The 25,805-nt window shown below is 35.5% G+C and overlaps 1 protein-coding gene across 6 annotated transcripts in view; it reads left to right on the top strand.

Annotated features, from left to right (window-relative positions):
* The window catches only part of Tmem131 (Transmembrane protein 131), a 704,637-nt gene that overhangs the window by 594,293 nt on the left and 84,539 nt on the right, over window positions 1-25,805 (top strand). For all 6 annotated transcript variants that reach the window (XM_090406393.1, XM_090406392.1, XM_090406391.1 and 3 more), the window contains one exon: window positions 16,432-16,661. In XM_090406393.1, the coding sequence (XP_090262519.1) occupies window positions 16,432-16,661 (230 nt within the window). The remainder of the gene's footprint in view (window positions 1-16,431; window positions 16,662-25,805) is intronic.

Genomic DNA, 25,805 nt, shown 5'->3' with positions numbered 1-25,805 from the left:
GGTATATTTAAGAAAAAACAACAATGTATCCTTCAAAACAAAAAAGGAGAAATAATATCTGAAAAGAATAATAAAATACAAGAAGATGAAATATGTAGAAGAAAGCTTTACTGATAACAGACAAAAACCCAGAAAATACTAATTACAGATGGAAGGTGCATGCTAAGAATATGCACTTAACTCAGCTAAAAATGGTAAAGCCTTAGGCCCTGATAGAATGCCAACAGATATGGTAAAGCTATTTAATGAGATCTGTGATACAGGCATAATCCCTCAAGATGTTACAGTTGACCGTCATTATGATACCTAAAAATGCAAATACCAAAACTCATAATGACTATACAATGATTTGTCTAACAAACCATATTCTCAAAATGTTTCTGAAAATAATTCAAAAAAGAATATACAGAAAATGTAAAGATTATGTCATCATCATCATCATCATCAGTGATATCGAATTTGGCTTTAGAAACAGTTTGGGAATGACAGAGGCTCTTTTTTGTTCTCAAGAAATGGAGTGACCAAAACAAGGAAGTATTTGTTTGCTTTATTGACTGCTAGAAAGCATTTGACAAAAACCAACAGACCAAAATGATTGAATTATTAAAAAGAATTGGATTAGATCGTAAAGACATCAGGATCATCGAAAACTTATATTGGAGCCAAAGGCATCTTTTCAAGTTGATGCTATTATTACAGACTCCATTAACATCAAAGAAGAGTAAGACAAGACAATGATGTGTGCTATCGCCTTTCCTTTTTAACATATACTGAGGGCCATATTTCAAAAAATCTTAAAAGGAAGAGAGGAATGGATTAATGTAAATGATGAAATCATCAATTACACCTGATATGCTGATGACACAACTCTCCTGGCTGACAATATTCAGGATTTTCAAAATCTTCTCAAACTAGTGAACGAAGCAAGTGAAAAAATGAGATTAAGAATAAATATCACCAAAACTAAATTCATAGTCATAAGCAAGAAACCAATTCTTAATTCAACACTTTCTTTAAATGGGGAACAAATAGAAAGAGTGACAAAATTTAAATATCTCAGATTTTGGTTAAATGAAGAATGCAATCTAGAAATTGAAATAAAAGTTTGAACTGAAATGGGAAGAAAAAATTTTTTCCTCATGAAGTCAACACTGTAACTGCAATTTAAATTTAGAGCTTCCAGTATGTATGGTCTGTATACAGCTGTATGGTGTATAAACTTGGACCTTGATGACAGCATCAGTTTAAAAATAATAATAATAATTTGAAGCCTTTGAGATGTGGTTATACAGCCAATGTTAAAAATTCCATGGACAGAAAAACATCCAATCAAGAATACTGGAACAAATGGGGGAAATCACATGAACTTTTAGATACCATAAAAAGAAGAAAACCTGCATATATTGGTCACCTACTCCGTAATGAGAAATATAAGATACTTCTATTGATTATAAAACGGAAGATAAATGGAAGAACAGGACAAGAAAGATGAAAAAGTAGTTTGCTGGCAGACATCAAACAGTGGACTGACATGAGCTTTGAAAGTTATTCAGAATGGCTAAAGATGGTTCAAAATTTGCAAAATCTGCTGACCTCCTATAGGAGATGGCACTTAATGAAAAATATGTGGTAAAGTCTATGTGGAAGGTTTTCAATGTGGTGTTTGTTGTATTTTTTAGGGAATATATTTTATTGTTATTGGAATTTCTGTTGTATTTTTGATGGTTTTAGAAATTTTTTTTAAGGTGGAGGGGGAGATTTATTTTTATCCACAGAAACACTTTAAGTCCACATGGTTAGCCTAGTGGCCGTGCGCTTCGCAACCATATGCCTGGGGAAGGAGTGTCCAAGGTTCGATTCTCGTCGGTGACGTGTGAAGCTGAAGGATCTTCCTCCGCCATAGCCAAGTTAGCCAGTCTTGGGAGTGGACAGTAGGGTTTTCTCCCCAGTTTATCTGGGATTTTTCATCCCGCAAAGCAGGCAAACCGGCCTTGAGAACTCAACACCACTGCAGACATAGGATACACTGGTGCGTAGGGCTGACCACCTTATCCTGTGAACGGTTTGAGGTCCGATGATTAATAAACTCTCGACACCGCAAGGTAAAAGAGGGAAAAGGAAGATGAAGAGATGATGAAACTATAATTTTTTTCTGCCATCTTTTATGTTAGAAGGATGGTAAAATTTATAGAGTTGAGGCATGCATTATGGGCAAAGTACTTTTGGACAAGACCCACATGCAGGAATGCCCAAATCCCAATCCAAGTGTAGCCTGGAGAGTTTCCCTTTCAAATTGCTATACTTGGACTTCCTCCAGGCACAACCTGTTAGAGTAAGCAGTGGCAATTATTTAATAGCTAATTGGGAAGCATTCTGAAATGTTACCAATAGATTCAGCTCCAAGTACTATTGGCAGCTGTCTGATAGTACATTTTGGAAACATTTTGCTGCTCAACTTTCAAATACAGAAGATGCTGTTCTCTAGTTTAATAATTGCAGTCTAAAGAGCATACTCAGCATTCAGAAGAAAGAGATGGGACAGAATAAATTGTAATCAGATTATGATAGCACTGAAGTTGATAAGGTTGTTCTCACTCCCTCCTTGAAATGCACAAGGAGATCAGCAGTTAAGGTACTCATTTTGGAAGATTTTGTATATGAGTATTATAGGGTTTGCCAAATGAAAAGTACAAATAGAATGGAGGTTTAATGGAATATTTAGAGCACTAGGAAAGGATTAAAAACTAATTTTGATGCTTTCAATATTTCATCTGTCACTGAGATATCTTCAGGGATTACAAAAACTCTTGTAACACACACTCAAATACAACACTCTATGGGTGTTTGTAGGTTGCCTAGGATATAAAGTGGGAACTCGGATAATGTTTCCCAAATTTTGGGAAGTTTTATGCAGTCGTATTTGTTGAATTCGGAGTGCTGCATAGATTCTAAAAACAGTCTTTCTTTTTTGAATTTACTATGGTACAGTGTGGTGGATTTTCTCCTGGAGATCCTATTGATTGTATTCAAAACATGATCTGCAAGGCCAGATTGACCATAGTCGTGATTGCAGATGTATGATTTGTGATCTTCTAAACAGATGGATAGACATTGCTGATATACCTGTCTATCTGAAGTAAGCCAGCTTTCAGGAACAGGATACTTTATATACTCCAGGCACTGAGAGAGGAGGGAACTGATCTTTAGTGGAGTGGATAACGATAGCAAGTTTATGGTGGAGCTTAAAAGGTGTGTAGAGGTTGTACTTTTTTATGGACCTGGCTATTATATCTAATAAGCCATGGATTTCGGGTATGCTGATTGATTTTCTGAAATCCTTCCGAAGAGAGATGGCCAGGGAATGGAGGAGAAACTGGTTATTTTTTTAATTCTGTAATCACTGTAGCCATTGGAAAATGTGGTTGAGTTCAGTTTAAAGGGAGGTTCCACTGGAACAAAAATTTAGGCTTTATTGGTTAGAGTTTTAATAATGCCATATTGTTTAGAGATGTGGTGGTGGGAGAGTTTGTGAATATATCTGCCTGTGTGAGAGGATTTTCTATATTTCTATGAATTCGCTAGCCTTTCTAAAAAGATGTCGGGACACAAGAGTGATACCTAACCGTGTTAAACTAAAAATCAAATTTCATTTGAAAAAGCTCTCCGTATATATACAAACGTGCCAGCTTTGCGCTACTACGAGAGCAGATCGGCGCAAAAGGTGCCAGCCTCTCTGTGAAGAACACTGCCATTCACCTCTTTACAATCAGAAATCTGAGATACTCAACCTTGAGCCATTCTCTTGGACATCTCAGAAGCTTCTGCACAGAAAGAATTCCAAAAATTAAAAAATAAGTACGTCATAAAGTATAACAACCTGTGTAAATCTAAACATAAACCACAAATTCAACCACTCCAGACAGTAGTGAATCTGTCTTCAAAAAGACTCAATGAAGAAGTCGTCAGTGCCCAAAGCCTCGCCCACAATTTTGTCTTTGCACCAAAAGAAGTGCCATTGCTGGACATATGTACAACATCAAACATGGAATCTGTCACTTAGCACTGGAAATACCAATAAATCAGACTTGACATTGTCAATATCCTCTCCCAGTTGTTGCCTCCAAAAAGTAATTTATCTTCTGAATTTATCTCAGAAAGTTAAAGAAAAAAAAAAAGGTACCATCATCAGCAGAGTGGATAAGGGTAATGCCATGGAATATAATAAAAAAATGGATATTATTTTCCGAGATCGCACTACCTACATCCCATTAGAGCACGATCCAACAAAAATGCAAGTCAAAAAAATTAAAATAAGTTACTGGGGGAAAAAAGTATACTCCTGTCTGCTAGAGATTACAAATAGAAATTAAACATTTCTGTTCTCGTCCCTCCTAGATATATGATTTACCTAAAATCTACAAATCTAATTCCCCTCTAAGACCATGAGGGTGGTCTGAAAAGTTCTCAGCCTTGACCATAGATGGCAACACTATGGCAAGATTTTTTTTTCTAAGTTGGTACATCTGTCATAAGCATCCATGTGAAATTGCAAGTCATTCTATCAAATAGTTTGTTTTATACAGCTGCCTGAAGGAAAAGTGTTGTTTGTATCCCTTGAAATGGATAAAATTTGAGTATCTTGTGGTTATGAAATTCTTTGTAAAAGAAGGTTTGACGCCAAAAGAAATTCATTCAAAATTCATAAAAGTTTATGGGTACTCTTCTCCTTCGTTTTCGACAATTAAGAAATGGGCTGCAGAGTTTTAAACTGGCCGCACCGGCCGTGAAGATGATCCATGTGAAGGACGTCCAAAAAGTGTAACAACACCAGAAATCATTGATCAGGTGCATGATTTGGTATTGGATGACTGGCGAGTCAAAGTGTGTGAAATTGCTGAGACTATAGGCATTTCAAAAGAACTTGTAGAATATATTTTGCATAAAGAATTGCAAATGAAAAAGCTTTGCGCAAGATGGGTGCCACGCTTGCTCACAGCAGATCAAAAATGTAATCGCATGAAAATCTCTGAATACTGCTTGTAGCATTTCAACAAGAATAAAACTGGTTTTATACATCGATTTATTACTATGGATGAGACTTGTATTCGCCATAGCACACCAGAATCCAAACAGCAGTCAAAACAGTGGACAGAAGCTGGATGTTCATTGCCAAAGAAGACAAAGTTGGTTCCATCAGCAGAAAAGGTCATGGCATTTGTGTTTTAGGATGCTAAAGGTATTTTGTTTATTAATTATCTCGAATAGGGTAAAACAACTGGGGAATATTATTTCGATCGTTTAACCAGACTAGACGAAAAAATTTGTGAGAAAAGACCCAGTTTGCAGAAGAAAAAAATCATCTTTCATCAGGACAGTACACCTGCCCACAAAGGTGTTTTGGCAATGGGAAAATTAAGGGATCAACACTATGAATTGTTTGAACATCCACCCTATTCTCCAGATTTGGCTCCCTCTGACTTCTATCGCTTCCCAAAACTAAACATCTTCCTCGCTGGTCAGCGTTTTTCTTCGAATCAAGAGGTAATTGCAGCTGTAGATGGGTATTTTGCAGATCTTACTGAGAACCACTACAGGGACAGGATAATGGTGCTGGAGCATCGCTGAAATAAATGTATTAGTCTTAAGGGAGATTATGTTGAAAAATAAAAATAATTTTGAAATTATAAATTCGTTTTTTCATTGTTAGGCCGAGAAATTTTTAGACCACCCTCGTAGATGCCACTGATGCACCATGCTACAAACTGTCAAAGCAGCTGACTAACTCAATTCCCCCCCCCCCCCTCCAATAGGCTTACCACATCCTATATAAAAAAAACTATCTATTTTAAAACCTTGATTGAAAGTCTAACTTTAAATAATACAGATATATTGGTAAGCGTTGACATCACATCACTGTTTACCAATATTTCCTTAAATTACACCTTAGCACTCTTAAAAAACGTTTTTTCTTCTGATATCTTAGATCTCATTTCCTTTGTCATCAATTCTTGTTATTTTCCTTGGAAGTACAAAATTTACAAACAGATAGAGGGAACTGCTATAGGATCTCCCCTCTCATTCCATCTTGCCAATTTTTACACATGGAAAAATTTGAAAAACGAGCCATATACTCAGCCCCTCTCAAACCTTCTATCTGGCTAAGATATTTAGAGGATGTGTTCTCTATTTGGTCTCATGGCTCCAGACACATTAGACTCCTTCCCGAGTCACCTCAGTAGGCTACATCCTAGTATCCAGTTTACAATGGAAAAGGAAATTAACAATAGAAAGAGGCTTGAAGGCAAGGGATTTGATGTGTAGGCTGTAGAAGGAATGGATGTGAGTTTTTGGATGTGTGGAGTGAGTTTGAGGAAAGACTGGATTTATATAAGATTTATATTGGTATCAGGAGTCTAGAAAAATATGTAGTTCCTGACTCTGTGTTAGGTCTCATGTTATTAGTCCTAACACAGAGTTAGGGAAAATAAATTATAAAGGGAGGAATGGTGAGAATGTGAGTGTGACAATGTTATAATTGTGTTAATGATGGGAATGGGGTTTGTCATGGAAATGTTGATGAGGAGAGAACGATTTCAACTTTGTGTTCTTCCAGTTAAGACCCATCAAACGTGCAAAGATGTCTACATGTATAAGGCACTAGAGAAGAATAGAGATCTGCGAGTTGTCCAGCTGTGTCATGCAGACTGCAGACAAGAGTATATAAAAAACATGCGGGTAAATTATGTCCGTACACGAATGGTAGAAGTATCAGAAACAAAGGGGTAGAGTTTGTTGCCTTAGTTAATATGTTGGGACCTCAGATTGTAGGCATTAGTGAGACTTGGCTATCAGAATCAGACATACCAATTGGTATCAAATGTAAAGGCTGCACTATTTTTAAGAAGGATAGAGAAGATAGGAGAGGAGGAGGTGTGCTGCTAATGATATCAGATGACTTGAATCCAGTTAGAGTTGAGACCGATTGTAGTATTACTACTAACAGTATTTCATGTGGCAGTGAGTTTGGAGCCATCTGGTGTGAGGTGGAATCTAACAAGATAAATTTTACATAGTGGGGTGTTGTTGCAGACATGGTGGATCCATTGCTAGTGATGAAGAAATGCATCACCAAATAGACAAGATTAGCATGAAAAGAGTAATCATAATGGGAGACTTTAATTATTCAAATATTGATTGGGTAGCAGTAGAATTTCATGAGAAGAATGAAAATGCATTTATTGAGCTGTTGCAGGACAACTTCCTCAAGTAGTATGTGACAAAGGAACTCGATTATAGTGTCAGAGGGCATTTCAATTCAAGATGTAACTATTCTGCCTCCAGTTGGTAGTGATCATGCAGTACTGACTTGGGAAGTGACTAAGTTTATGAATTTAGTATGTAACCTTTTCCATTCAGAAAAGGTTACATGCTGTGAACTACAAAGCAAGAAATTATGACCAAATGAAGAGTATACCGAGTTCAGTGGAATGGTATTGGTTGATGGATGGGAAGAATATCGATACTGTATGGAAAGCATTTAAACAATACTTAAATGATGCAATATCAGAGTGTGTTCGAAGTATAAATAAGGTAGGAGTCAAATGAATGTGTAATATTATTATGCAAGAGATTCGTAAGAAAAGGATGATGTGAAAGGAATACTGTGTGCATAAGGATGATCTGCATTATGAATATTATAAGCAGCAGGCTAGAATAGCCACAACTGTTGTATGGAAAGCAAAATCTGAGTATGAAAAACTGGCTCTGCATGCTAAAGAGAACCCACAAGAATTCTATCGATATGCTGCAAGTAAAAGAAACAATGAATATGAAAGGATAATTCTTCTAAATGCAGATGGCATGAATGTTACAGATGCTGAAGAGGTTGTTCAACTAATGAGTGCCCATTTTGTTAAAAGCTATCAACCTAATGTTCTCGACATTGCGCTCACTGCCACCTCTTCACTGGATGAAGAAATTCAGGTGTATGAGGACAAGGTATTAGAGCTGTTGCATAAACTTAATAAGAATTCAGCAATAGGGACTGATGGATATCAGCACGAGTACTAAAAGAGTGTTCAGCTGAACTGGCTCTTCCTTTGACCAGGCTGTTTAATATGAGTTTCAGAACAGGGAAAATTCCGGGAATTCAAAGAATGTATGGTAATTCCATTGCATAAGGATGGTGCAGAGACTGATGTATCCAACTATCGACCAATTCGTATCTCAGGAGTGGTAGTGAAAATTTTGGAAAAATTGGTTACAGCTCGCATTCAGAAATCAGTCCACAGTGAATCTCTACTTTGCAATGAACAACATGGGTTTACTAAGGGAAGGTCATGTTTTAGCAACTTGCTCGCATTCTATAACAATGTTACTATTGAACTAGACAAGGGGAATGAATACACCATGATACTTTTGGATTTTGCTAAGGCTTTCGACAGAATACAGCATGGTAGACTGTTGCATAAATTGGAGAGTATGGGTTTGGATTATAGAATATTAGCATCAATAAGAGGATGGCTGACTGACAGATATCAAGAAGTAGTATATGGGGGATGTGAGTCTGCAAGGTTTAAGATAACCATTGGTGTACCACAAGGATCAGTGCTTGGTCCACTGTTATTCAATCTATACGTTAATGACATTGGGAAGGATTTGACATGTGACATGCAGTTATTTGCTGATGATGCAAAGATAGATAGGGTAATCAGGAATGCTGCTGATATGCAGTACTTACAGAGTGATTTGAATAGGCTGGAATTGTGGGCATGGGAAAACGGATGTCAGTTCAGTGTCAGTAAATGTAAAGTCACGCACTTTGGCATGATTAGATATCCAATATCATATTATATTGGTGGGATTTTTGCTTGAAGAAACAGATGAGGCTAGGGATCTTGGAGTGTTAATAGATAGGAAGTTGAATTTCAGGAGCCATATAGCAAAGATTGCAAATACAACTCAAAAGATAATTGCAATGCTGAAACAAATATTCACATGTAAAGATAAGGATGCCATTTTGCTTCTTTACAAGGCTTTGATAACACCTCACTTGGACTATTTTGCACAGGTCTGGTCTCTTGGTTTCTGTTGTGATTCTGATATATTGGAGAGAGTGCAAAGGAGAGTGTTAAAAATGATATCAAGATTATGGAATACTAATTATGAAAACAGATTGAGAATTTGTAGACTGCAGACACTAGCAAACAGGAGAAAGAGGGGTGAGATTTACAAACTTCTGAAAGGGTCATACAGGATTTCAATAGATGGAAATTTTCAATTTACAGTGAGTGGGGAAAGCACAAGAGGACATCCTTGGAAGCTGAGAATGCATGCTGCTAATAAGGGGGTGAGGCTTGATTTTTTTTTCTCATGGAGTGGTGCGTGATTGGAATGGATTGCCATTGGATGTTGTGAGTGCAAGCAGTGTGAATGAATTCAAGAATAAATATGATAGTTGGCCGTGTAGTATATAGCCTCCCTCTATTGACTCCCTGGAGGTCTCTCTTAATAATAATATAGAAAACACCCGCTCACATAAGCAGATACATTCACAAATTCTCCCACCACCACTCCTCTCAATAATATGGCATTATTAAAACTAACTAATAAAGTCTAAATCTTTGTTTCAGTGGAACCTTCCTTTCCAATGGCTACAGTGATTACAGAATTAAAAAAAATAATCAGTTTCTCCCCCATTCTCTGGTGATGTCTTCAGAAAGATTTCAGAAATGTCATCACCATCCACTACATCCATGGCACATCAGATAGAGTAGCCAGGTCCTTTAAAAAGTACAACTTCTACATAACTTTTAAGCCCTACCGTAAGCTTGCTATCCTTATTCGTTCTACTAAAGATCAGCTCCCTCCCCTCTCAGAGACTGGAGTATATAAATTATCCTGTTACTGCAAGCTGGCTTACTTCAGACAGACAGGTAGATCAGCAATCACAAGTATAGTCAATCTGGCCTTGCAGATCATGTGTTCTCCAGGAGATAAACTACCATGCTCCACCATAGTAAATTCAGAAAAGAAAGACTGCTTTTAGAATCACAGCAGCACTCAAAAATCAACTAAATTTAAATAAATACGGTTGCATAAAACTTCCCAAAATTTGGGAAATTTTTTATCAGAGGTCCTACTTTACATACTAGGCCACCTTCCAGTGCCCATAGAGGGGTGCACCACCAAGATAAGACTTTTAGAGTCACCCACGTGTTTCACTTTGTATGGTGTCGTATTTGAGCATGTGTTACAAAAGTGATTTGTAATCCCTGAAGAGGTAAATATTGGAAGCATTAAAATTACTACATTTACTCGAATATAACTTGCCCTCATTCATATCTCGTATCGCTGATTTTATTTTATGAAAAAAAAAAGAAATTAAAACATTTCTCATATACCTCACACACAAAAAAAGTTTAAAACTCTATTTCTGGAATGGAATAGTGAATATTGTTATGGAAGTTTCAGATATTTTGGAATTCGGTTGAAGAAAAATCAGCATTTCAATTCAACAATTGTTAGCTTGCCTTTGTTGTTGAGTCACTTCATCTTTTGTCAATATCCCTTTCTTTTAGTGTTACACAGTGATCAGCATTCATTTTTGAAATTATGGATTCTACAATTATGTTAAAATAACTCTTTTTATTATCCCGACGTTTCGTCGTTTGTTAATATCCCAATCATATGCTAGACTGAAAGTAGCAATAGTAAATTCTTTGTAAGTCATACCCATTTTCATTTTTTTTTAAATCATGGTGATGTTATGATTCCGAAATGATAAAAGGACAAGTAATAATGAAACTGTTTGTTTTCATTTAATTACAGAAGCATTGTCACTAAAGGTTCAAATTTATCGCGTGATGAAGGTGAGCGGCTGATTGCTTAAATAACGTTCATAATTAAAATTTAAATACATTCGTTTATAAAAAATGTGAGAAATTATAAATTAGAATGATAATTAATGAGAATTTAATTGTAAATGTCAATTTAATTTTTTCTCTAAAAACTTTAGTTTCCAAAAATCCCTGCATACATCTCACACCACGATTTTTTAAAACTTTTATTATTTTGTGGGGAAAAAAGTGTGAGTTATATTCGAGTAAATATGGTAGTTTTTAATCCTTTGCTGTAAATAGTCCATTAAACCTCCAACATGTCCTCCCCACACTTAAGTCTCAACACATAGAAGGTACTGCTGTTAGCATAAATGTGGATAAGATTTGAGGTTAGCAATAGATAATTCATGAATAGGAGAAAGAACGTGAGTTAAAGTACTGATCCTCATGATATCCAATATTGATAGGGAAATCCAAAAAATGGATGCTGTCCACAATGACATAGCGATTGACCAGAGAGGAAACGATGCAAAGGATGGACTGTATGATGATGATTTTTTGAGCAGGCTTTTGTGCTTCACCCAATCTTAGAAATATCTAGAACAAATAGTCATCCCTCGACTTATGTCTGGGTTATGTTCCATCCAGCAGGATGTAAGTTGATTCGGACACAAGTCGATACATGAAATCAACAGAGTTATAGGGATTAGGGACTTAACAGTAAAAAATATAGCATCGTTTTAATTCTTAAACCTTACAAAACTGTACTGTGCGTTACTGCCATTATAAAACAGGAGAATAATCACCCAGATCTTCTCCACAATTGCATCTTCATTACCTTCCCTTATGTGAAGGACAAGGTGGCTGCGGCTCTTCTGGTGTAGCCTTTTGTTTTTTGATGAAAATGTCTGATGTGCTTTGCTTATTCCTCTTCGTTTCATCATAAATGTGTTTATAGCAAACAAATGCATCATGTACTTTCCTTTCTACTAATAAGTAGCATTCAACCTTGGGGTCGATGTCTTCAACCATTTTGAGAACATCGCTAAATGCAGAGAACATTTCTACAAGACCTTTCACTGTGAATTGTTTAACTACTTCTCCTTGTTTCACTTTTTCCTTTTCCTTTTCTCATTCTTCCCCTTCTGCAACAAGTTGTTCCTCCAGTTCTCCCAATTCTTCGTTGGTCAACTCTTCAGGGGCACTTTCTACGAGTTGAATTATGTCTTCATCATTCACTTTGAGATTCAGATTGTTTGCTAGGCCCACTATTTCTTCGTTCAATTTACAAAGGTCTTCATTTTTTTCAAAACTTTCAAAATCGTGCACAAACCTTTTTAATGTCTTTTTCCATATGCCACTCATACATTGAGAGATCACTTTGCCCCAAGCCAAAGTAATATTTTAATAGCATGATAATTAATCAATGCTTTCCAGAATTGCATGAGAGTCTGATCATTTCCTTCAGTAGCAGAAATGGCTTGTGAAAATGTTTTAGATAATAAGCCTTAAACACTACAAGAACTCCCTGATCCATCAGTTGGATCAGTTGAGTAGTGTTTGGAGGGAGAAATTTGACCTTGAACTTGGTGAAGATCACGATATAAGACAGATAACCTGCCGCATTATTTAGAATTAATAAAATTTAAAATTCTACATTTTCTTTCACAGTATAGCTTTTCATTTCACTCGCATTACAGTTGATTAAGGTAATCAATCAATTTTTGAGTAATCCACAACTTCTTATTGTTGCGATTATGAACTGGAAGAGTATGCTTAATGTTTTTGAAGGCTCGTGGATTCTCACTGTGCCATATCACAAATTGTTTCAGTTTATATCCCGCGTGAAAATATCTTCAGGACTAGAGTAAGGTAGTACAATACCGGGCAACTCGTAGCAAAGGTGGACCAAGCTAACATCACTCCTATCTCAGTATCTCCCAAAATGCAAAACACATCTCCTTGCAGATATATATATAATGTTATGCATTAAGGGAAGGGCCACTACCCAGACTAGTTTCGACCTTTATTGAGGTCTCTTCAGTGGGAGCCAGGCCCAGAGTTGGAGATACTAGGCAGAAGCAGTAGCAAGGTCATCTTTACCTATAGGAGTTGCCAAAAGGTTTGCCACCTTTTTTTTTATTAAATTACTCTGGATTTGGAGAAAGATGTTGAAAGTTTATTTTTCACTAGGTTAGACTATAATAAATTTAGTTTAATCCTTTATCCCAGTGAGAGCAAACAAAGTTGGCACCTGAAAATATCTTCAGGACTGAAAATAGTGTTGTACTATCTTACCTGGGTAAGTAGTACAACACCAGGCAACTCGTAGCAAAGGTGGAGCAAGCTACCAACGCTCTTATGGTAGTGGCCAATCCCTTAATGCATAACAGTATACATATCCACAAGGAGATGTGTTTTGCATTATGGGAGATACTGGGATAGGAGTGTTGATAGCTTGCTCCACCTTTGCTACGAGTTGCCCGGTGTTGTACTACTTACCCAGGTAAGATAGTACAACACTATATTCAGTCCTGAAGATATTTTCAGGTGCAGACTTTGTTTGTTCGCACTGGGATAAAGGATTAAACTAAATTTATTATAGTCTAACCTAGTGAAAAATAAACTTTCAATATAATAAATTTAGTTTAATCCTTTATCCAAGTGTGAGCAAACAAAGTTTGCACCTGAAAATATCTTCAGGACTGGGGTAAGGTAGTACAATACCGGGCAACTCTTAGCAAAGGTGGACCAAGCTAACATCACTCCTATCTCAGTATCTCCCAAAATGCAAAACACATCTCCTTGCAGATATGTATAATGTTATGCATTAAGGGAAGGGCCACTACCCAGACTAGTTTCGACCTTTATTGAGGTCTCTTCAGTGGGAGCCAGGCCCAGAAGTGGAGATACCAGGCAGAAGCAATGGCAAGGTCATCTTTACCTATAGGAGTTGCCAAAAGGTGTGCCACCTTTTCACTGAAGAGACCTCAATAAAGGTCGAAACTTGGTAGTGGCCCTTCCCTTAATGCATAACATTATATATATCTGCAAGGAGATGTGTTTTGCATTATGGGAGATAGGAGTGATGTTAGCTTGTCCACCTTTGCTATGAGTTGCCCGGTGTTGTAGTACCTTACCCCAGTCCTGAAGATATTTTTAGGTGCAAACTTTGTTTGCTCACACTTGGATAAAAGATTAAACTAAATTTATTATAGTCTAACCAAGTGAAAAATAAACTTTCATCATAGTCGAAAATGTTTATTCCATTATGGGATCAGGGACGTATATTTGACAGGGCGAAACTTGAATGGATGTAAGTCGAGGGTTGACTGTACTTGAGTTTCATCCACCCTTTCCATGGCTTGGGTCCACAGATGGGTGATGTTTGCATTGAGATCTGCTCGAAACAAGAGTTGCAGAATCCATGCCGGATCTACTTGTAGACATCTATATGGTGAAGGAATTGATTGCTGGTGAATTTCTGTTTTATTTTCAATAGAACTGAAGTGAGTGCAGGTGGGATACTAGTTGGATGTTTGTCTTATATCTCATTGCCTTGGGATTTGTTGAATATAGGCTTGTTTCCATGCTGAAGAGTAGATGCAAGATAAGTATGAAAGATTGTAAATATACTGCAGATTGGGTGCTAGTTCAGGTGTGCAAGTTTTAAGTCTCAAGTTTGAAGTTTCATTCATGTCTACATATAGACATAAATGAAACAACTAGAAATAGAAATAAAAGTAAAAATTTGCCATATATTTTAACCATAATTATCTCTGTCCTTACGAGATTTATCATTCCAGAACCTAGAGGTAAGGCCCAATCTACCACAGCTATAGCACTTAAGTTTTCTTAAGTGCTATAGACTAGATGCTATATGACTGGATAGGATATGCACGCATCATTTTATGTTTAGTCATACCTTGAGCTAACCAATTAATCATGACATGGCAACCTAAAAGAATATATGCAATGCACCGTAGTAATTAACTTATTTCTCACCTAATGATGGAATATATAGAACAGGGCTGTCCAACCTCAGGTAATCTGAGGGCTGCATTAAAAAAAAAAAAAAATTTATCCGAGGACCGCATCCAGAATAACAAATACAGTACATATATTAAATTACTTTGAGAGTCCTACCGTTAGTTAGGTTTAGCAAGGACTTCGAAAATTTCATAAGAAAAGTACTGTATTACTCAATTGCTGAACAGACGAACAACACTAACTGCGCACTAATCGCGGGCTCACGTTCCCCGACGCTTCTTTGACACATTTAATACTTGAAAAACACGTGGGTATATAGTGATTTAAAAACACCAAATAAAATTACCAGCATCGAGATTATCGATTAATGATAGAATTAAAATATCTAATATGCATTCAATTCAAATTGTTATTTTATTTTTTCGCTCATGAAAATCAAAACCCCACAGGTGGGCCACACAAAATCACACCGTGGGCTGCATCTGGCCCATAGGCTGTGTTTTGGACAACCCTGATGTAGAATATGACTCTTAGCAGTGGATATCAAAACTTGGAAAGCTGAGAAAACAGTATTTATATGTCCAAAAATATGTCTTTATATTGATTCTAACCAAAATGTTTTTTATTTTATTTTTTTTTTATTGTTTTCAGAGTTGCCACCATGTCATATCACACCACTGAGCTATCCATCCAACAATATTTCGAAGCCAAGCGTCATTCAGAAACACATTAATATAGTTATAGGTGACACAGCACCATTGTTGCTGCCATGTCATATCGCACCACTATCCTGTCTGTCTGTCTAACAATGCTCCAAAGCTGATCAGGATTCAGAAACACTTTAATATAGTTATAGGTACATAAGGGTTTTATTTTATTGCAAGTTTTAATGACTGAACATTTCAACATTCAATTATAATGGCAAGGAAGAAATGTTTGATTTTTTTTTCCATAAAAGTTATTCAAGACATACATGTTAGAAATGAAAGCTTAGGAGAAAATTGTATCATTAATTTTTTTTTTAAAACAATCATAAGTGGTTTTGTATTACTTTAAAATGGGTGAATTTTTTTTTTTTTTTTCACACGCTGATACACACTAATTAACATATGTATCATGAATAGTTATACAGGATAAAAATTAATTGTAGCATTAATAAACACATGACTATGATATATTAGCTGAATACCCAGACTAGTATATCTGACTAGGGAGATACTTGCCTGACTGGTGAGCCAGTACAAAACATTTCAGTCCCTGATTATGATGATATTCATATTCCTAAATTATTGAAATGTTACTACCTTTTGAAGCTCTGTTCTATGTATAGATGTTGCTAAGTTGGATTTGAAATTTAGAAATCACCCAGATATGATTAAAAGTTGGTGAATGTTGTTTTTTGGGAATTCTTATTTTATATTTGTCTTTCCATTCAGAATTTTATAGCTTGTTAATCATGTAATGATTTGTTTTGCACTTCATATAGATTATTTTTTTATATATCAATATTTTAACTCCAGCTATATTTTTTTTTTGGAGACTTATAAAGTAAGTATGACAGTTAAATAAACAATAAAATTAAACTGCTTTGCGATTACAGGATCACCGTCTTCCTGATGTTTGTGTTACATCAAAGCCAGTGAAACTGCGTCGTTCTAAGTCAAAAAGTCAAGACCATTTTGCCCAAGAAAATGAAATTGGAACTTCTGTGGCTTTGAGAACAGATGAACTTGATGATGGAGGATTTGAATTAAGCACAAAAAGTAAAGGACATAAAAAAATAAAAGTAGATCCTACAAAAGTTTTTGGTGGAGATATTTTAAGACCCAGGTATGTATGTACACATGTATGTATTTAATTTTTAAGAAATTGCCTGGAATGATTTCACCTTTATTGTAAATTTAACTAAATAGATGTTTGCTTTAGTGAACCCAGAAGGATCAGAGAAAATGTTATAGCAAAAGGTTCTCAATAGTGAATTTAGGGGAAAAAAAAAAAAAAGACTGACCCATCCACTCCATTTGGGAAATAAATACTCAAGAAGGTATTGACTTTCATAGTTGTAAAAAGTTTTCCTGCTTGGTTATTAAGTAAATAATAATAGACAGGAAATTATATTCTTGTTTTAATTCTATATTCTGTATGTATATACTGAAAATTCGTTTCAAGTATTTTCATGAAGGCTACTTGTATATACACCACTTGGAAAGAAGTCAATGGACACCCCCATGGGCATGGTGCATTGTGTCATGTAATGAGCTGTGTTTGTAGCTAGTATAAATTGGAGGAATATGATGCAACTGTGTCTGGGTGAAATGCTTGTGAGAAGGAAACTGATAGAGTTTGAAAGAGAATTTGTCACAGGAAGCCATGTTGTAGGCCATAGATGACAAACCTATGGCACGTCCAAGAATTTTGCTGGCACGTGAATAATGATTTACAGGTGATATCCTTTTATATGCTTATAAATTATTCAACCTTTTTTTTTTTTTTAATTGGCACAATACATACAAGTTAAATTTTGTTTTACACCAGAGAGCAGCTACGAAGATGTGCATATGATTGGTGTGGTATTAACGAAAGATCGTGCAGCCCAAAGACAAAGGCAACCTACAATTGTTGAGTTGAAATGCTAATTCACTTCAACTGAATTCCATAACATTTGAAACTGTCATAACGATATTCACTATATATTTCTTAGTTGTAACACATTCATGACAGGGTGTCCTTTATCGTTCTGACGGAACTTCTCGTTACGGGCAGACTTAACTCACACAAAGTTTCAACCTTTGGTTGAATTTTATTACTGCTTGTTTGCGTTTGAGCTGGCAGGGGAACTCACACATGCGTTATATGGCATAATTCAATTCGTGGTAGAATTTTATTTGAAGTCAGCCTTTGTGATCTGTCACAATGACATCGAGAATTTCAAATGCAATAAAACAAACACTTATTTCATGTAATTGAAAAATTGGACAATAGTTTTTAGTTGGATACTGTGTTTCCGGTGCACATATGGTTTTGCTTCAGTCTATACAGCATAGTTTCTGTGAGAGGGAGCATGTGATTCATTATTTAGTGCCGTTTTTATTCCAGCTGTCTGTAATTGGACTATTTGTTGAGACATATATTACACAGACTGCAAAAGTCTGTACCTTATTCAGGGATACAATAAAACTGCTTGTTTTTCTGGCATCTGCAGTATAATGGCTGTTGGGGAGGGTGTGTTTTTAGCCCCAGGGAGTAAGTTACTAAACATTTTTCGTGTACGAGGCATATGAAAGTGCCTTAGTTATACATGAGGGTGAGTTATTTTCAAATAAATATGGTAAGCGTTTCACCGACAAGTTGACATCTTTCTGCTGCTTCTCCTGCTCAGCTAACTTCGATGGTGAGTTGCAACGCATAAATATTTTTCTCACTACCATTTTTTTTTAAACCAACATCATTAAAATCAATTTAATAATACAATAATCAGTTTTACACTGAATAATATTATACATTTATATATAAACTGGGGGGGGGCTACGTCCCCCTGGTGCCTACAGCACCCAACCCCCCCGAGTTCTGGACTGGTAGGCCGGTTCTCCTTGAATTCTGATGACTCGAAGTTTGATGAAGAATCGAAAAGGTTGGGTTCCGCCAGGAGGCGGAACCCAACCTTTCGGAAAAATAAAGCCTAAGCATTGCTTGATATAATGCCCCACTGACACCATATAAATGTAGCGTATTGAATAGCTTCTCTCTTGGCACCTTGTCATATGCCTTTTCCAGATCGACAAAACTTAAATATAGATTCATTTAAAAATTTTATGGAATTTACAACCGGGTTAAAAACATTATTATTATCCCGACATTTCGATCTTCATATCAAGATCATCATCTGGTGCATACATAAATATACAAGAAAAGCTGAGTTATATTATTGACTGTGAGCTAGAGAAACAATGATTTCTTCACATGTTATTCTACTGGCATGACCTCTAGTGAAAAAGAAAAAAAACATATATATATATATATATATATACAGGGTGTTCGGGATAAATTTGACAGTTTCGTAAGGAAAAAGAAAATCTTCTTTGTATCTATTAAATTTAATGAATTGACAAAAAAACATTACAGGCAGAGTTAATTACAATACTATCAACAAGATTTACTCAAAATAACCACCATTAGCATCGATCACAGCTTCAATTCTGCTTCGGAACCTCGAACAAGCTGATGCTACAGTCTCCCTGGGAAGGGCCGCAAAAACTGTTTTAATTTTATCCATTAACTGGGCTTTTGTATTACTGGAAGTGCGATTGGTGTCTTTTTCAACTGCGCCCCATACAAAATAATCCATGGGGTTAGGGTCTGGGGAGTTTGGAGGCCAAACATTTGGACTGGTGAAGTCGTAGAAATTTTCAGACAACCATTTTTGACTTTTCCCAGAGGTGTGGCAAGGGGCCGAATCCTGCTGCCATACATACGGCCTACCACTGGCTACCCTTGTTATCCAGGGCTTGACTACAGTTAGCAACTCCACGAACAAAGCCCGAATTCCAATGCCAGGGTTCTTCAACACCTGTTCCTGCAGATTTGCGAGGAATTCTGCTGTACGAACGCAATCAGATCGTCTGCTAGGGATCTTTCTTCTTGCTACATCCTCGTAGTCACCATTGCAAGTCTCTAGGGCACGAATCATCATGATACAAGTTATTCTCTTCCATGATTCAGGTGGGTTCCAGCTATCCATCCTTTCTGACATCTTGTATATGAATGAAGAAGGCTCCAAACTTTTAAATGAAGAGAAGTGTGTGTTAATACATGTAACTTACGGAAAAATATAATTAATTATAAATATGTCAAATTTATCCCGAACACCCTGTATATATATATATATATATAAATTACATCAAGCTAAATTCTATTTATGATGACAGGATTAAACATTCTTTCTTACAGATGGTTTTCTTTCAGAAACAATGATGTCCTATTTTTAGTATTACAATTTTTATTTAAGATACTGGATTTTCTACAGTCCTGTTTATAGTTGTTCTTAGTGAGGAAGGTTCCGTGGGTCGAATATATGCCTTCCATATGTTTGGGATTATAAGACCATCATTATTGTTCAGATTGGGGTGGTTGATAATGATCTCACAGGCTTCTTTAAATTTCCATTCATATCATGTTTTAGTGCGATGTAGACAGCTAGTGCTTTTTCAGACAATTCTGTGTAAGGTATTCAGGGCATGATCCAAAAGGCCAGCTTCACCATAATTATTATATTTAATGTGTTGTTTATATTCTTTTGGTCTGATAGGAATTGTGCGTCCTGTTTCTCCTATATATATGGTATGTTGCAAGTACAATAATTTAAAAAAAAAATTTTTTTTAATGAATGCTTGATCACCTTGTAACACTAAAAGAAAGGACTTAAATATAGATCTCTGTTATATTCCCATGCTTTCTCAACTTTTTGGCCTAAATCCAGCTTGTTCTTCACCAAGCTTTTCTTCCACAATTCTTCTCAACAGTTTCTCAAATATACTTGCATAAATCTTGCCAGGAACACTCAGTAGGGAAATACTTCTGTAATTCTCACGTTCAGTTTTATTTCCCTTTTCATATATGGGTACAATGAGAGCTCTATTCCAATCATCAGGAATTCGTTCCTCTGTCCAAGCTTTCTGAACTATGCAGTGCAGCCACTGTAAGACTTTTATACCACCATACTTCAGCATTTCATCTACTCCTGCTGCCTTTCCACATTTCAAGCCTTTGATGGCTTTTTCTACTTCAAGTATGGATATGTATTCCTGACTGTATGCCTGTTGAGTGTTTTCTACCACTGTGCTATCACTGCTTGTTTCATTTAGCAATTTTTCGAAGTAATTACCCCACACTTCAAGGATATCTTTTTCTCCCATTTTCATGTCATCACCTTTATCATCTCTAACTCCTTTTACAGCACTCTTTCTTCCATTTCCTTCAACAACCTCCAGAATATCTTACCACCTTCTTGATATTTATTTTCTATGTTCTTGGTCCTCCCATGACTTTTGTTTAGCTAGTTTTACACGGTGTTTAGCTTTCTTACATTTGTCTCTGTATTCTCTAAGAGCACAATCTGACTTATTTGCCAGGAACTTTTGATATGCTTTCTTCTTTTCTTTCACTGCCTCTTTAACTTCCTATGGCAACCATGGAGTTCTGACTTTTCTATCCTTGCATATAACCTCACCACATGCCTCTCTGACTGAATCAGTCAGTGTTTTCTTCAAGGCTTGCCACTGAATTTCCAAAGTTTGGTTGCTGTTCTCAAAATCTTTCATTTTTTCTTCAATAATCTTTGTGTGTTTTAGTCTACAGTTCACATCTGAGAGCTGCTCAACTTTTATTCGCTTTAAAACTTTCTTACATGTTCTTCTTTTCAATATGAAATTCAATTTTATCCTGCTCAAGACTAAATAGTGATCACTTCCAATTTCAAATCCTCTCTACACTCTGGTGTCCTGCACCAGGGAGAAAACATCACTATCAATAATAACATAATCAATGAGACTTTTCTTATTCCTTGCCTCTTCTCTCCACGTGAATTTGTGCACATTTTTATGTTGGAACATGGTGTTAGTAATAACCAGGCTCTTTTCTCCAAATTTTCCTAAAATATTTTTGTTTGTCTGACAATCATTTCCTACTCTGCTATTTAGATCCCCAACAAGGACCAACTTTTCCTTTTTCATTGTGTCAGTTGCTTTTTCTAAAGCATCAAAAATTCCTCCACTTCTACCTTAGTAGAACCTTCTGTGGGACATAGGCACAAATAAGTCACATTGTCCAGTTCCCTTCTGATATTTGTCCGCATCACTCTACTCGAGACTGCCTGCCATTCAAGAAGATTAGTCTCATATTTAGTGTTGAATAGTATGGCTACTCCTTCTTTTCCTTGATTGTCATTGCCTGAATATAGCATTTTGTATTTATTGCTAAGAAAGATCTCACCAGTTTTTGCTTTTTTTGTTTCAGTCATTCCTATTATGTCGATCTGGTACTTATCCGATTCCTCAGCTAGCTCCATTTCTTTGCCATTCAGGCTTCTTATGTTGATAGTACCGATCTTTAACTCTGTTGATGTTGAGTTGGGGTGTGTTTTCAGATTTGTTCCAGTAGCTGACTTTTCACTGTTCGCCCTGGTGAAAACAACAGGGGGGGGCTTCTTAAACCGGCGACCCTCCAGCCGGCATGAAATTTTGTCATGTTGTACCATCATTTTGTATTTTGGTTTAAGCCAATAATAATACAATTTGGTCGGCTAAATCCCAAATTGCCAGCCCATCCTCGTTCATTCAGTATCCAGGTAGACCCAACAGGGTGCACCACGAGAAGGTGAGGATTGGACATTAGGTCAGAAGCTCTGGTTGGTTCTCCACATTCCTTTAAAGGCTATGTGGAGGTCTCCTCTCAGTTATATAGCTTTGACCCTTAAGCACCCCACTTAAGATTATTTTATACGTCAAATTACTCTGCAATTTTCTAAAGGAAATAATGTTCTATTTGTCATTTCAAAAAATCTTGTTACACCACTGCATAAATATCGAATTTTAACCAGCAAGTCTACGTACACGGCTACATCCGCTGACCACAGCATTCGGAGGCAAGCCGTTAGCAATTTTCAAGTCATAAGAAAGTGGAATGCTTTCTTTATAATTAATAAAAAAAATTATTTAAAAAAATGTAGAAACCTTTGACCAGTATAAGTAAAAAGCAATTAATTGAAGAAGAAGAACATCATAGTTTTCAAGAAAAATGGGAGTTACAATATTTTTGTATTTAAGGGGGAAAAAATGTATGCGTATGTAGAAACTCTATTGCTGTTTGCAAAGAATATAATATAAGAATAGAATAGAATATATGCATTACAATACAAAACATAAAGAAGACTACGACAAATATGTTGCAAAACTTCATGAAGATAAATTGACAGAATTAAAGTTGACACTTCAAAATCAATAAAGGGTATTTACCAAAGCTATTGAAGATAATAGAGCTACTGTAAAAACCAGTTATTTGTTATCACATTTAATTGCAAGCAAGTCGAAACCATTCACTGAAGGGGAATTTATTCGTGAATGTATTATTACAGCAGTTGAAGTGTTGTGTCCTAATCAATTAAAGAAATTTAAAAATATAAGCTTATTTCAAAACATCATTGCTAGCAGAATTGATGATATAGCCAGGAACTTAAGGATCAACTAAAATCAATAATTCCAACATTTGAGACCTATTCCCTTGCAATTGAAGAAAGTACAGATGTACGGGATATTGTTCAGCTGGCTTTTTTTATTCGTGGATGTGATATGAACTTAAAAGTAAGTGAAGAACTTCTAGAAATTATTCCTGTGCATGATACAGCCACTGGAGTTGATATTTTTGACGCCCTTATGGAAGTTTTGAATGAATACAATTCACTGTTAAAAAAAACTAGTTTGTCTTGCAAATGATGGTGCTCATACCATCATTGGTGTTGTTAAAGGAGTTGTTACAAATTTAAAAGAAAACTGCAAAGAACAAAATAATAATAATTTTCAACATTTTCATTGCATTATTCATCAGCAAACACTATGCCCCAAAGTTATAAATATCGGACATGTCCTAAATATATCAGTAAAGTTGTAAATTATATTCGTGCACATGGGCTTAATCATCACCAATTTAGTAACTTTCTAGAAGATATAGAAAGTGAATATAGCCATCTACCTTATTATACAGAAATTAGATGGCTTACCAGTCATAAAGTTTTAAAGCGATTCTTCGAATAACAATTTTTTGTTTAGAATCTAAAAATTATGAATGTGAAATATTAAAAGACGATCAATGATAAAGGACCTGGCTTTTTCAGTTGACATCACAATTCACCTTATCAAGTTAATCTTAAGCTACAAGGCAAACAAGTAGCCATGCTATTTGACAATATTAACATTTTCAAACAGAAATTATTACTTTGGCAAAGGAAATTAAAAAAGAAAATTTATCCCATTTTCAATGTTGTCAATCATTATTCAAAAATTGAAATTTTCAGAATATGCCAATCGAATGAAGTTATTAGAAAATGAATTCGAAGGATGATTTTTAGATTTTACGAAATATGAAAATCAGTTTCACCTATTTACTTCTCTATCAAATGATGTTGAAACTGTTGATAACAATTTACAGTTTGAATTAATCGAAATTCAGCATGATTCTGTATTGAATCAAAAATATATGGACGTTGGAATTCCCAAGTTCTGTAATTATTTATCAGTCAATCGATACCCCAATATGTTATGTGCAATTAGGCATATTTTATCTATGTTTGGTAGCACATATTTATGCAAACAACTATTTTCAGCTTTAAATAATAATAAAACTGCGGAAAGATCAAGATTAACAGACCAGCATGTGCAAGCAACGTTGCAAATAACTACAGCTCAAAAAATTCAACCAAATTTTGAAGATTTCATTAATGAAAAGCATTGTCAAGTTTCTTCAAAAAAATTATATGTATAATTTTATTTAAATATGTAAACTTTATATTTTATATGAATTTTTGTAACATGGTTGTATTTTGTACTTATATACTCTAATGTTAATATTAAAAAATCTGTTTCCTCTTTATTTCGAGATTTTTTTCTGTTGCGGCCTGCGGCTTGATGTTATTAGCCGATGTTAATTTGCCCTTGGAGGTAAACAAGTTTGACATGTCTGGTTTAAGCCAATACAGAATGCAGTTTAATTTGCTAAGTCCCAGTTTCCAGTCCATCCTTGTTTGTCCAGAATCCAAGTGAACATTGCCAGTGAATTATAACAAAAAAAAAAAAAAAAAAATTAAACACTTTTGACCTAGGACCAGTGACACAGTACTGCAGCATACTTCTCATCATTTTCTAATGTGTGCCAGATACATAATCTATCAAATAATATTTCATTTCTAGTTTTCAATCTTATTGATGTAGTATTTGTTGGGTCTCTTATTTGAGTGATTACATTTCAGTCTTTAAAGCATTTCTGATTGCATCATTTCACCTATAACTAGTTCTTTCGTTTGATGTTATTATGATACTTGTTCTTGCTAATCTCTCATTTCCCATTCTTTTAAACAATTGACCATTAGACAGAACTGTAACTAGTGCATTTTGATAATAACTAACTGTCTTTGCAGTTATCCACACCTAAAGTAAAATCCCTGCCACATGGACAGTGTGTGTGTGTGTTGGAAAAACTTGTCATTTCAGTTTGCTATATACCCCTTTGGGGTTATATAAAGATTTTTTTTTTCCAGCTCTAGATAATACTGCACAAATACCACCAAACACACTTCCACCTTGACATAGCTTCTTGTGGTGCAGCTCTTTAAAACACATTGCAAAATACTTGGATATTCTAGCTGTCTGTTCACATGATTTGATTAATTTCTGATAAAGGTAAAATACTACCAAAGATGCATTATTTATATGGATTCTCTTAGTTCACTGCAAGTACTAAGAAGTATAGTATCCATATCAAATGATCAAATAATCTTCATGTATAGTCTGTACATTGCTGTATATAATGTGCAACATAATTAGTATTTTGAAGATCTTTTTTCTTGTCATCTTATCATAATGTTTTTTCCAGATATCTAGATGTGAAATTTAAATACAGACAGTAGATATCAGTTGCTTCACTAGCCCACAATGCATAGTACACTCCTTTAATACATTATAGGAAGAGTCGTTACTCAATAAAGGTCTCATGAGCGGGAGTTTTTACCCAGAAAGATAGTGAGGTTGAATCAATGCAGAGGTTATATTTTCAATATATTATTATTATCATTAAATGATAATAATAATATAAGATTAAATCACGAGCTATCATATACGAGAGAGATAAACTAAGGGGTCCGACAAGGATGTCTCCTCTCAGCAACTCTTTTTAATATCTACTTAAATGAAATAATAATAAAATGGAATA

This window comes from Typopeltis vanoorti, chromosome 16 (genome assembly GCF_054136105.1).
Source record: "Typopeltis vanoorti isolate ZY-2024b chromosome 16, IOZ_Tvanoo_1.0, whole genome shotgun sequence".
NCBI lineage: Eukaryota > Metazoa > Arthropoda > Arachnida > Uropygi > Thelyphonidae > Typopeltis > Typopeltis vanoorti.
The sequence above is the reverse complement of the archived record's forward strand: the minus strand, read 5'-3'. Positions and strand labels throughout refer to the sequence as shown.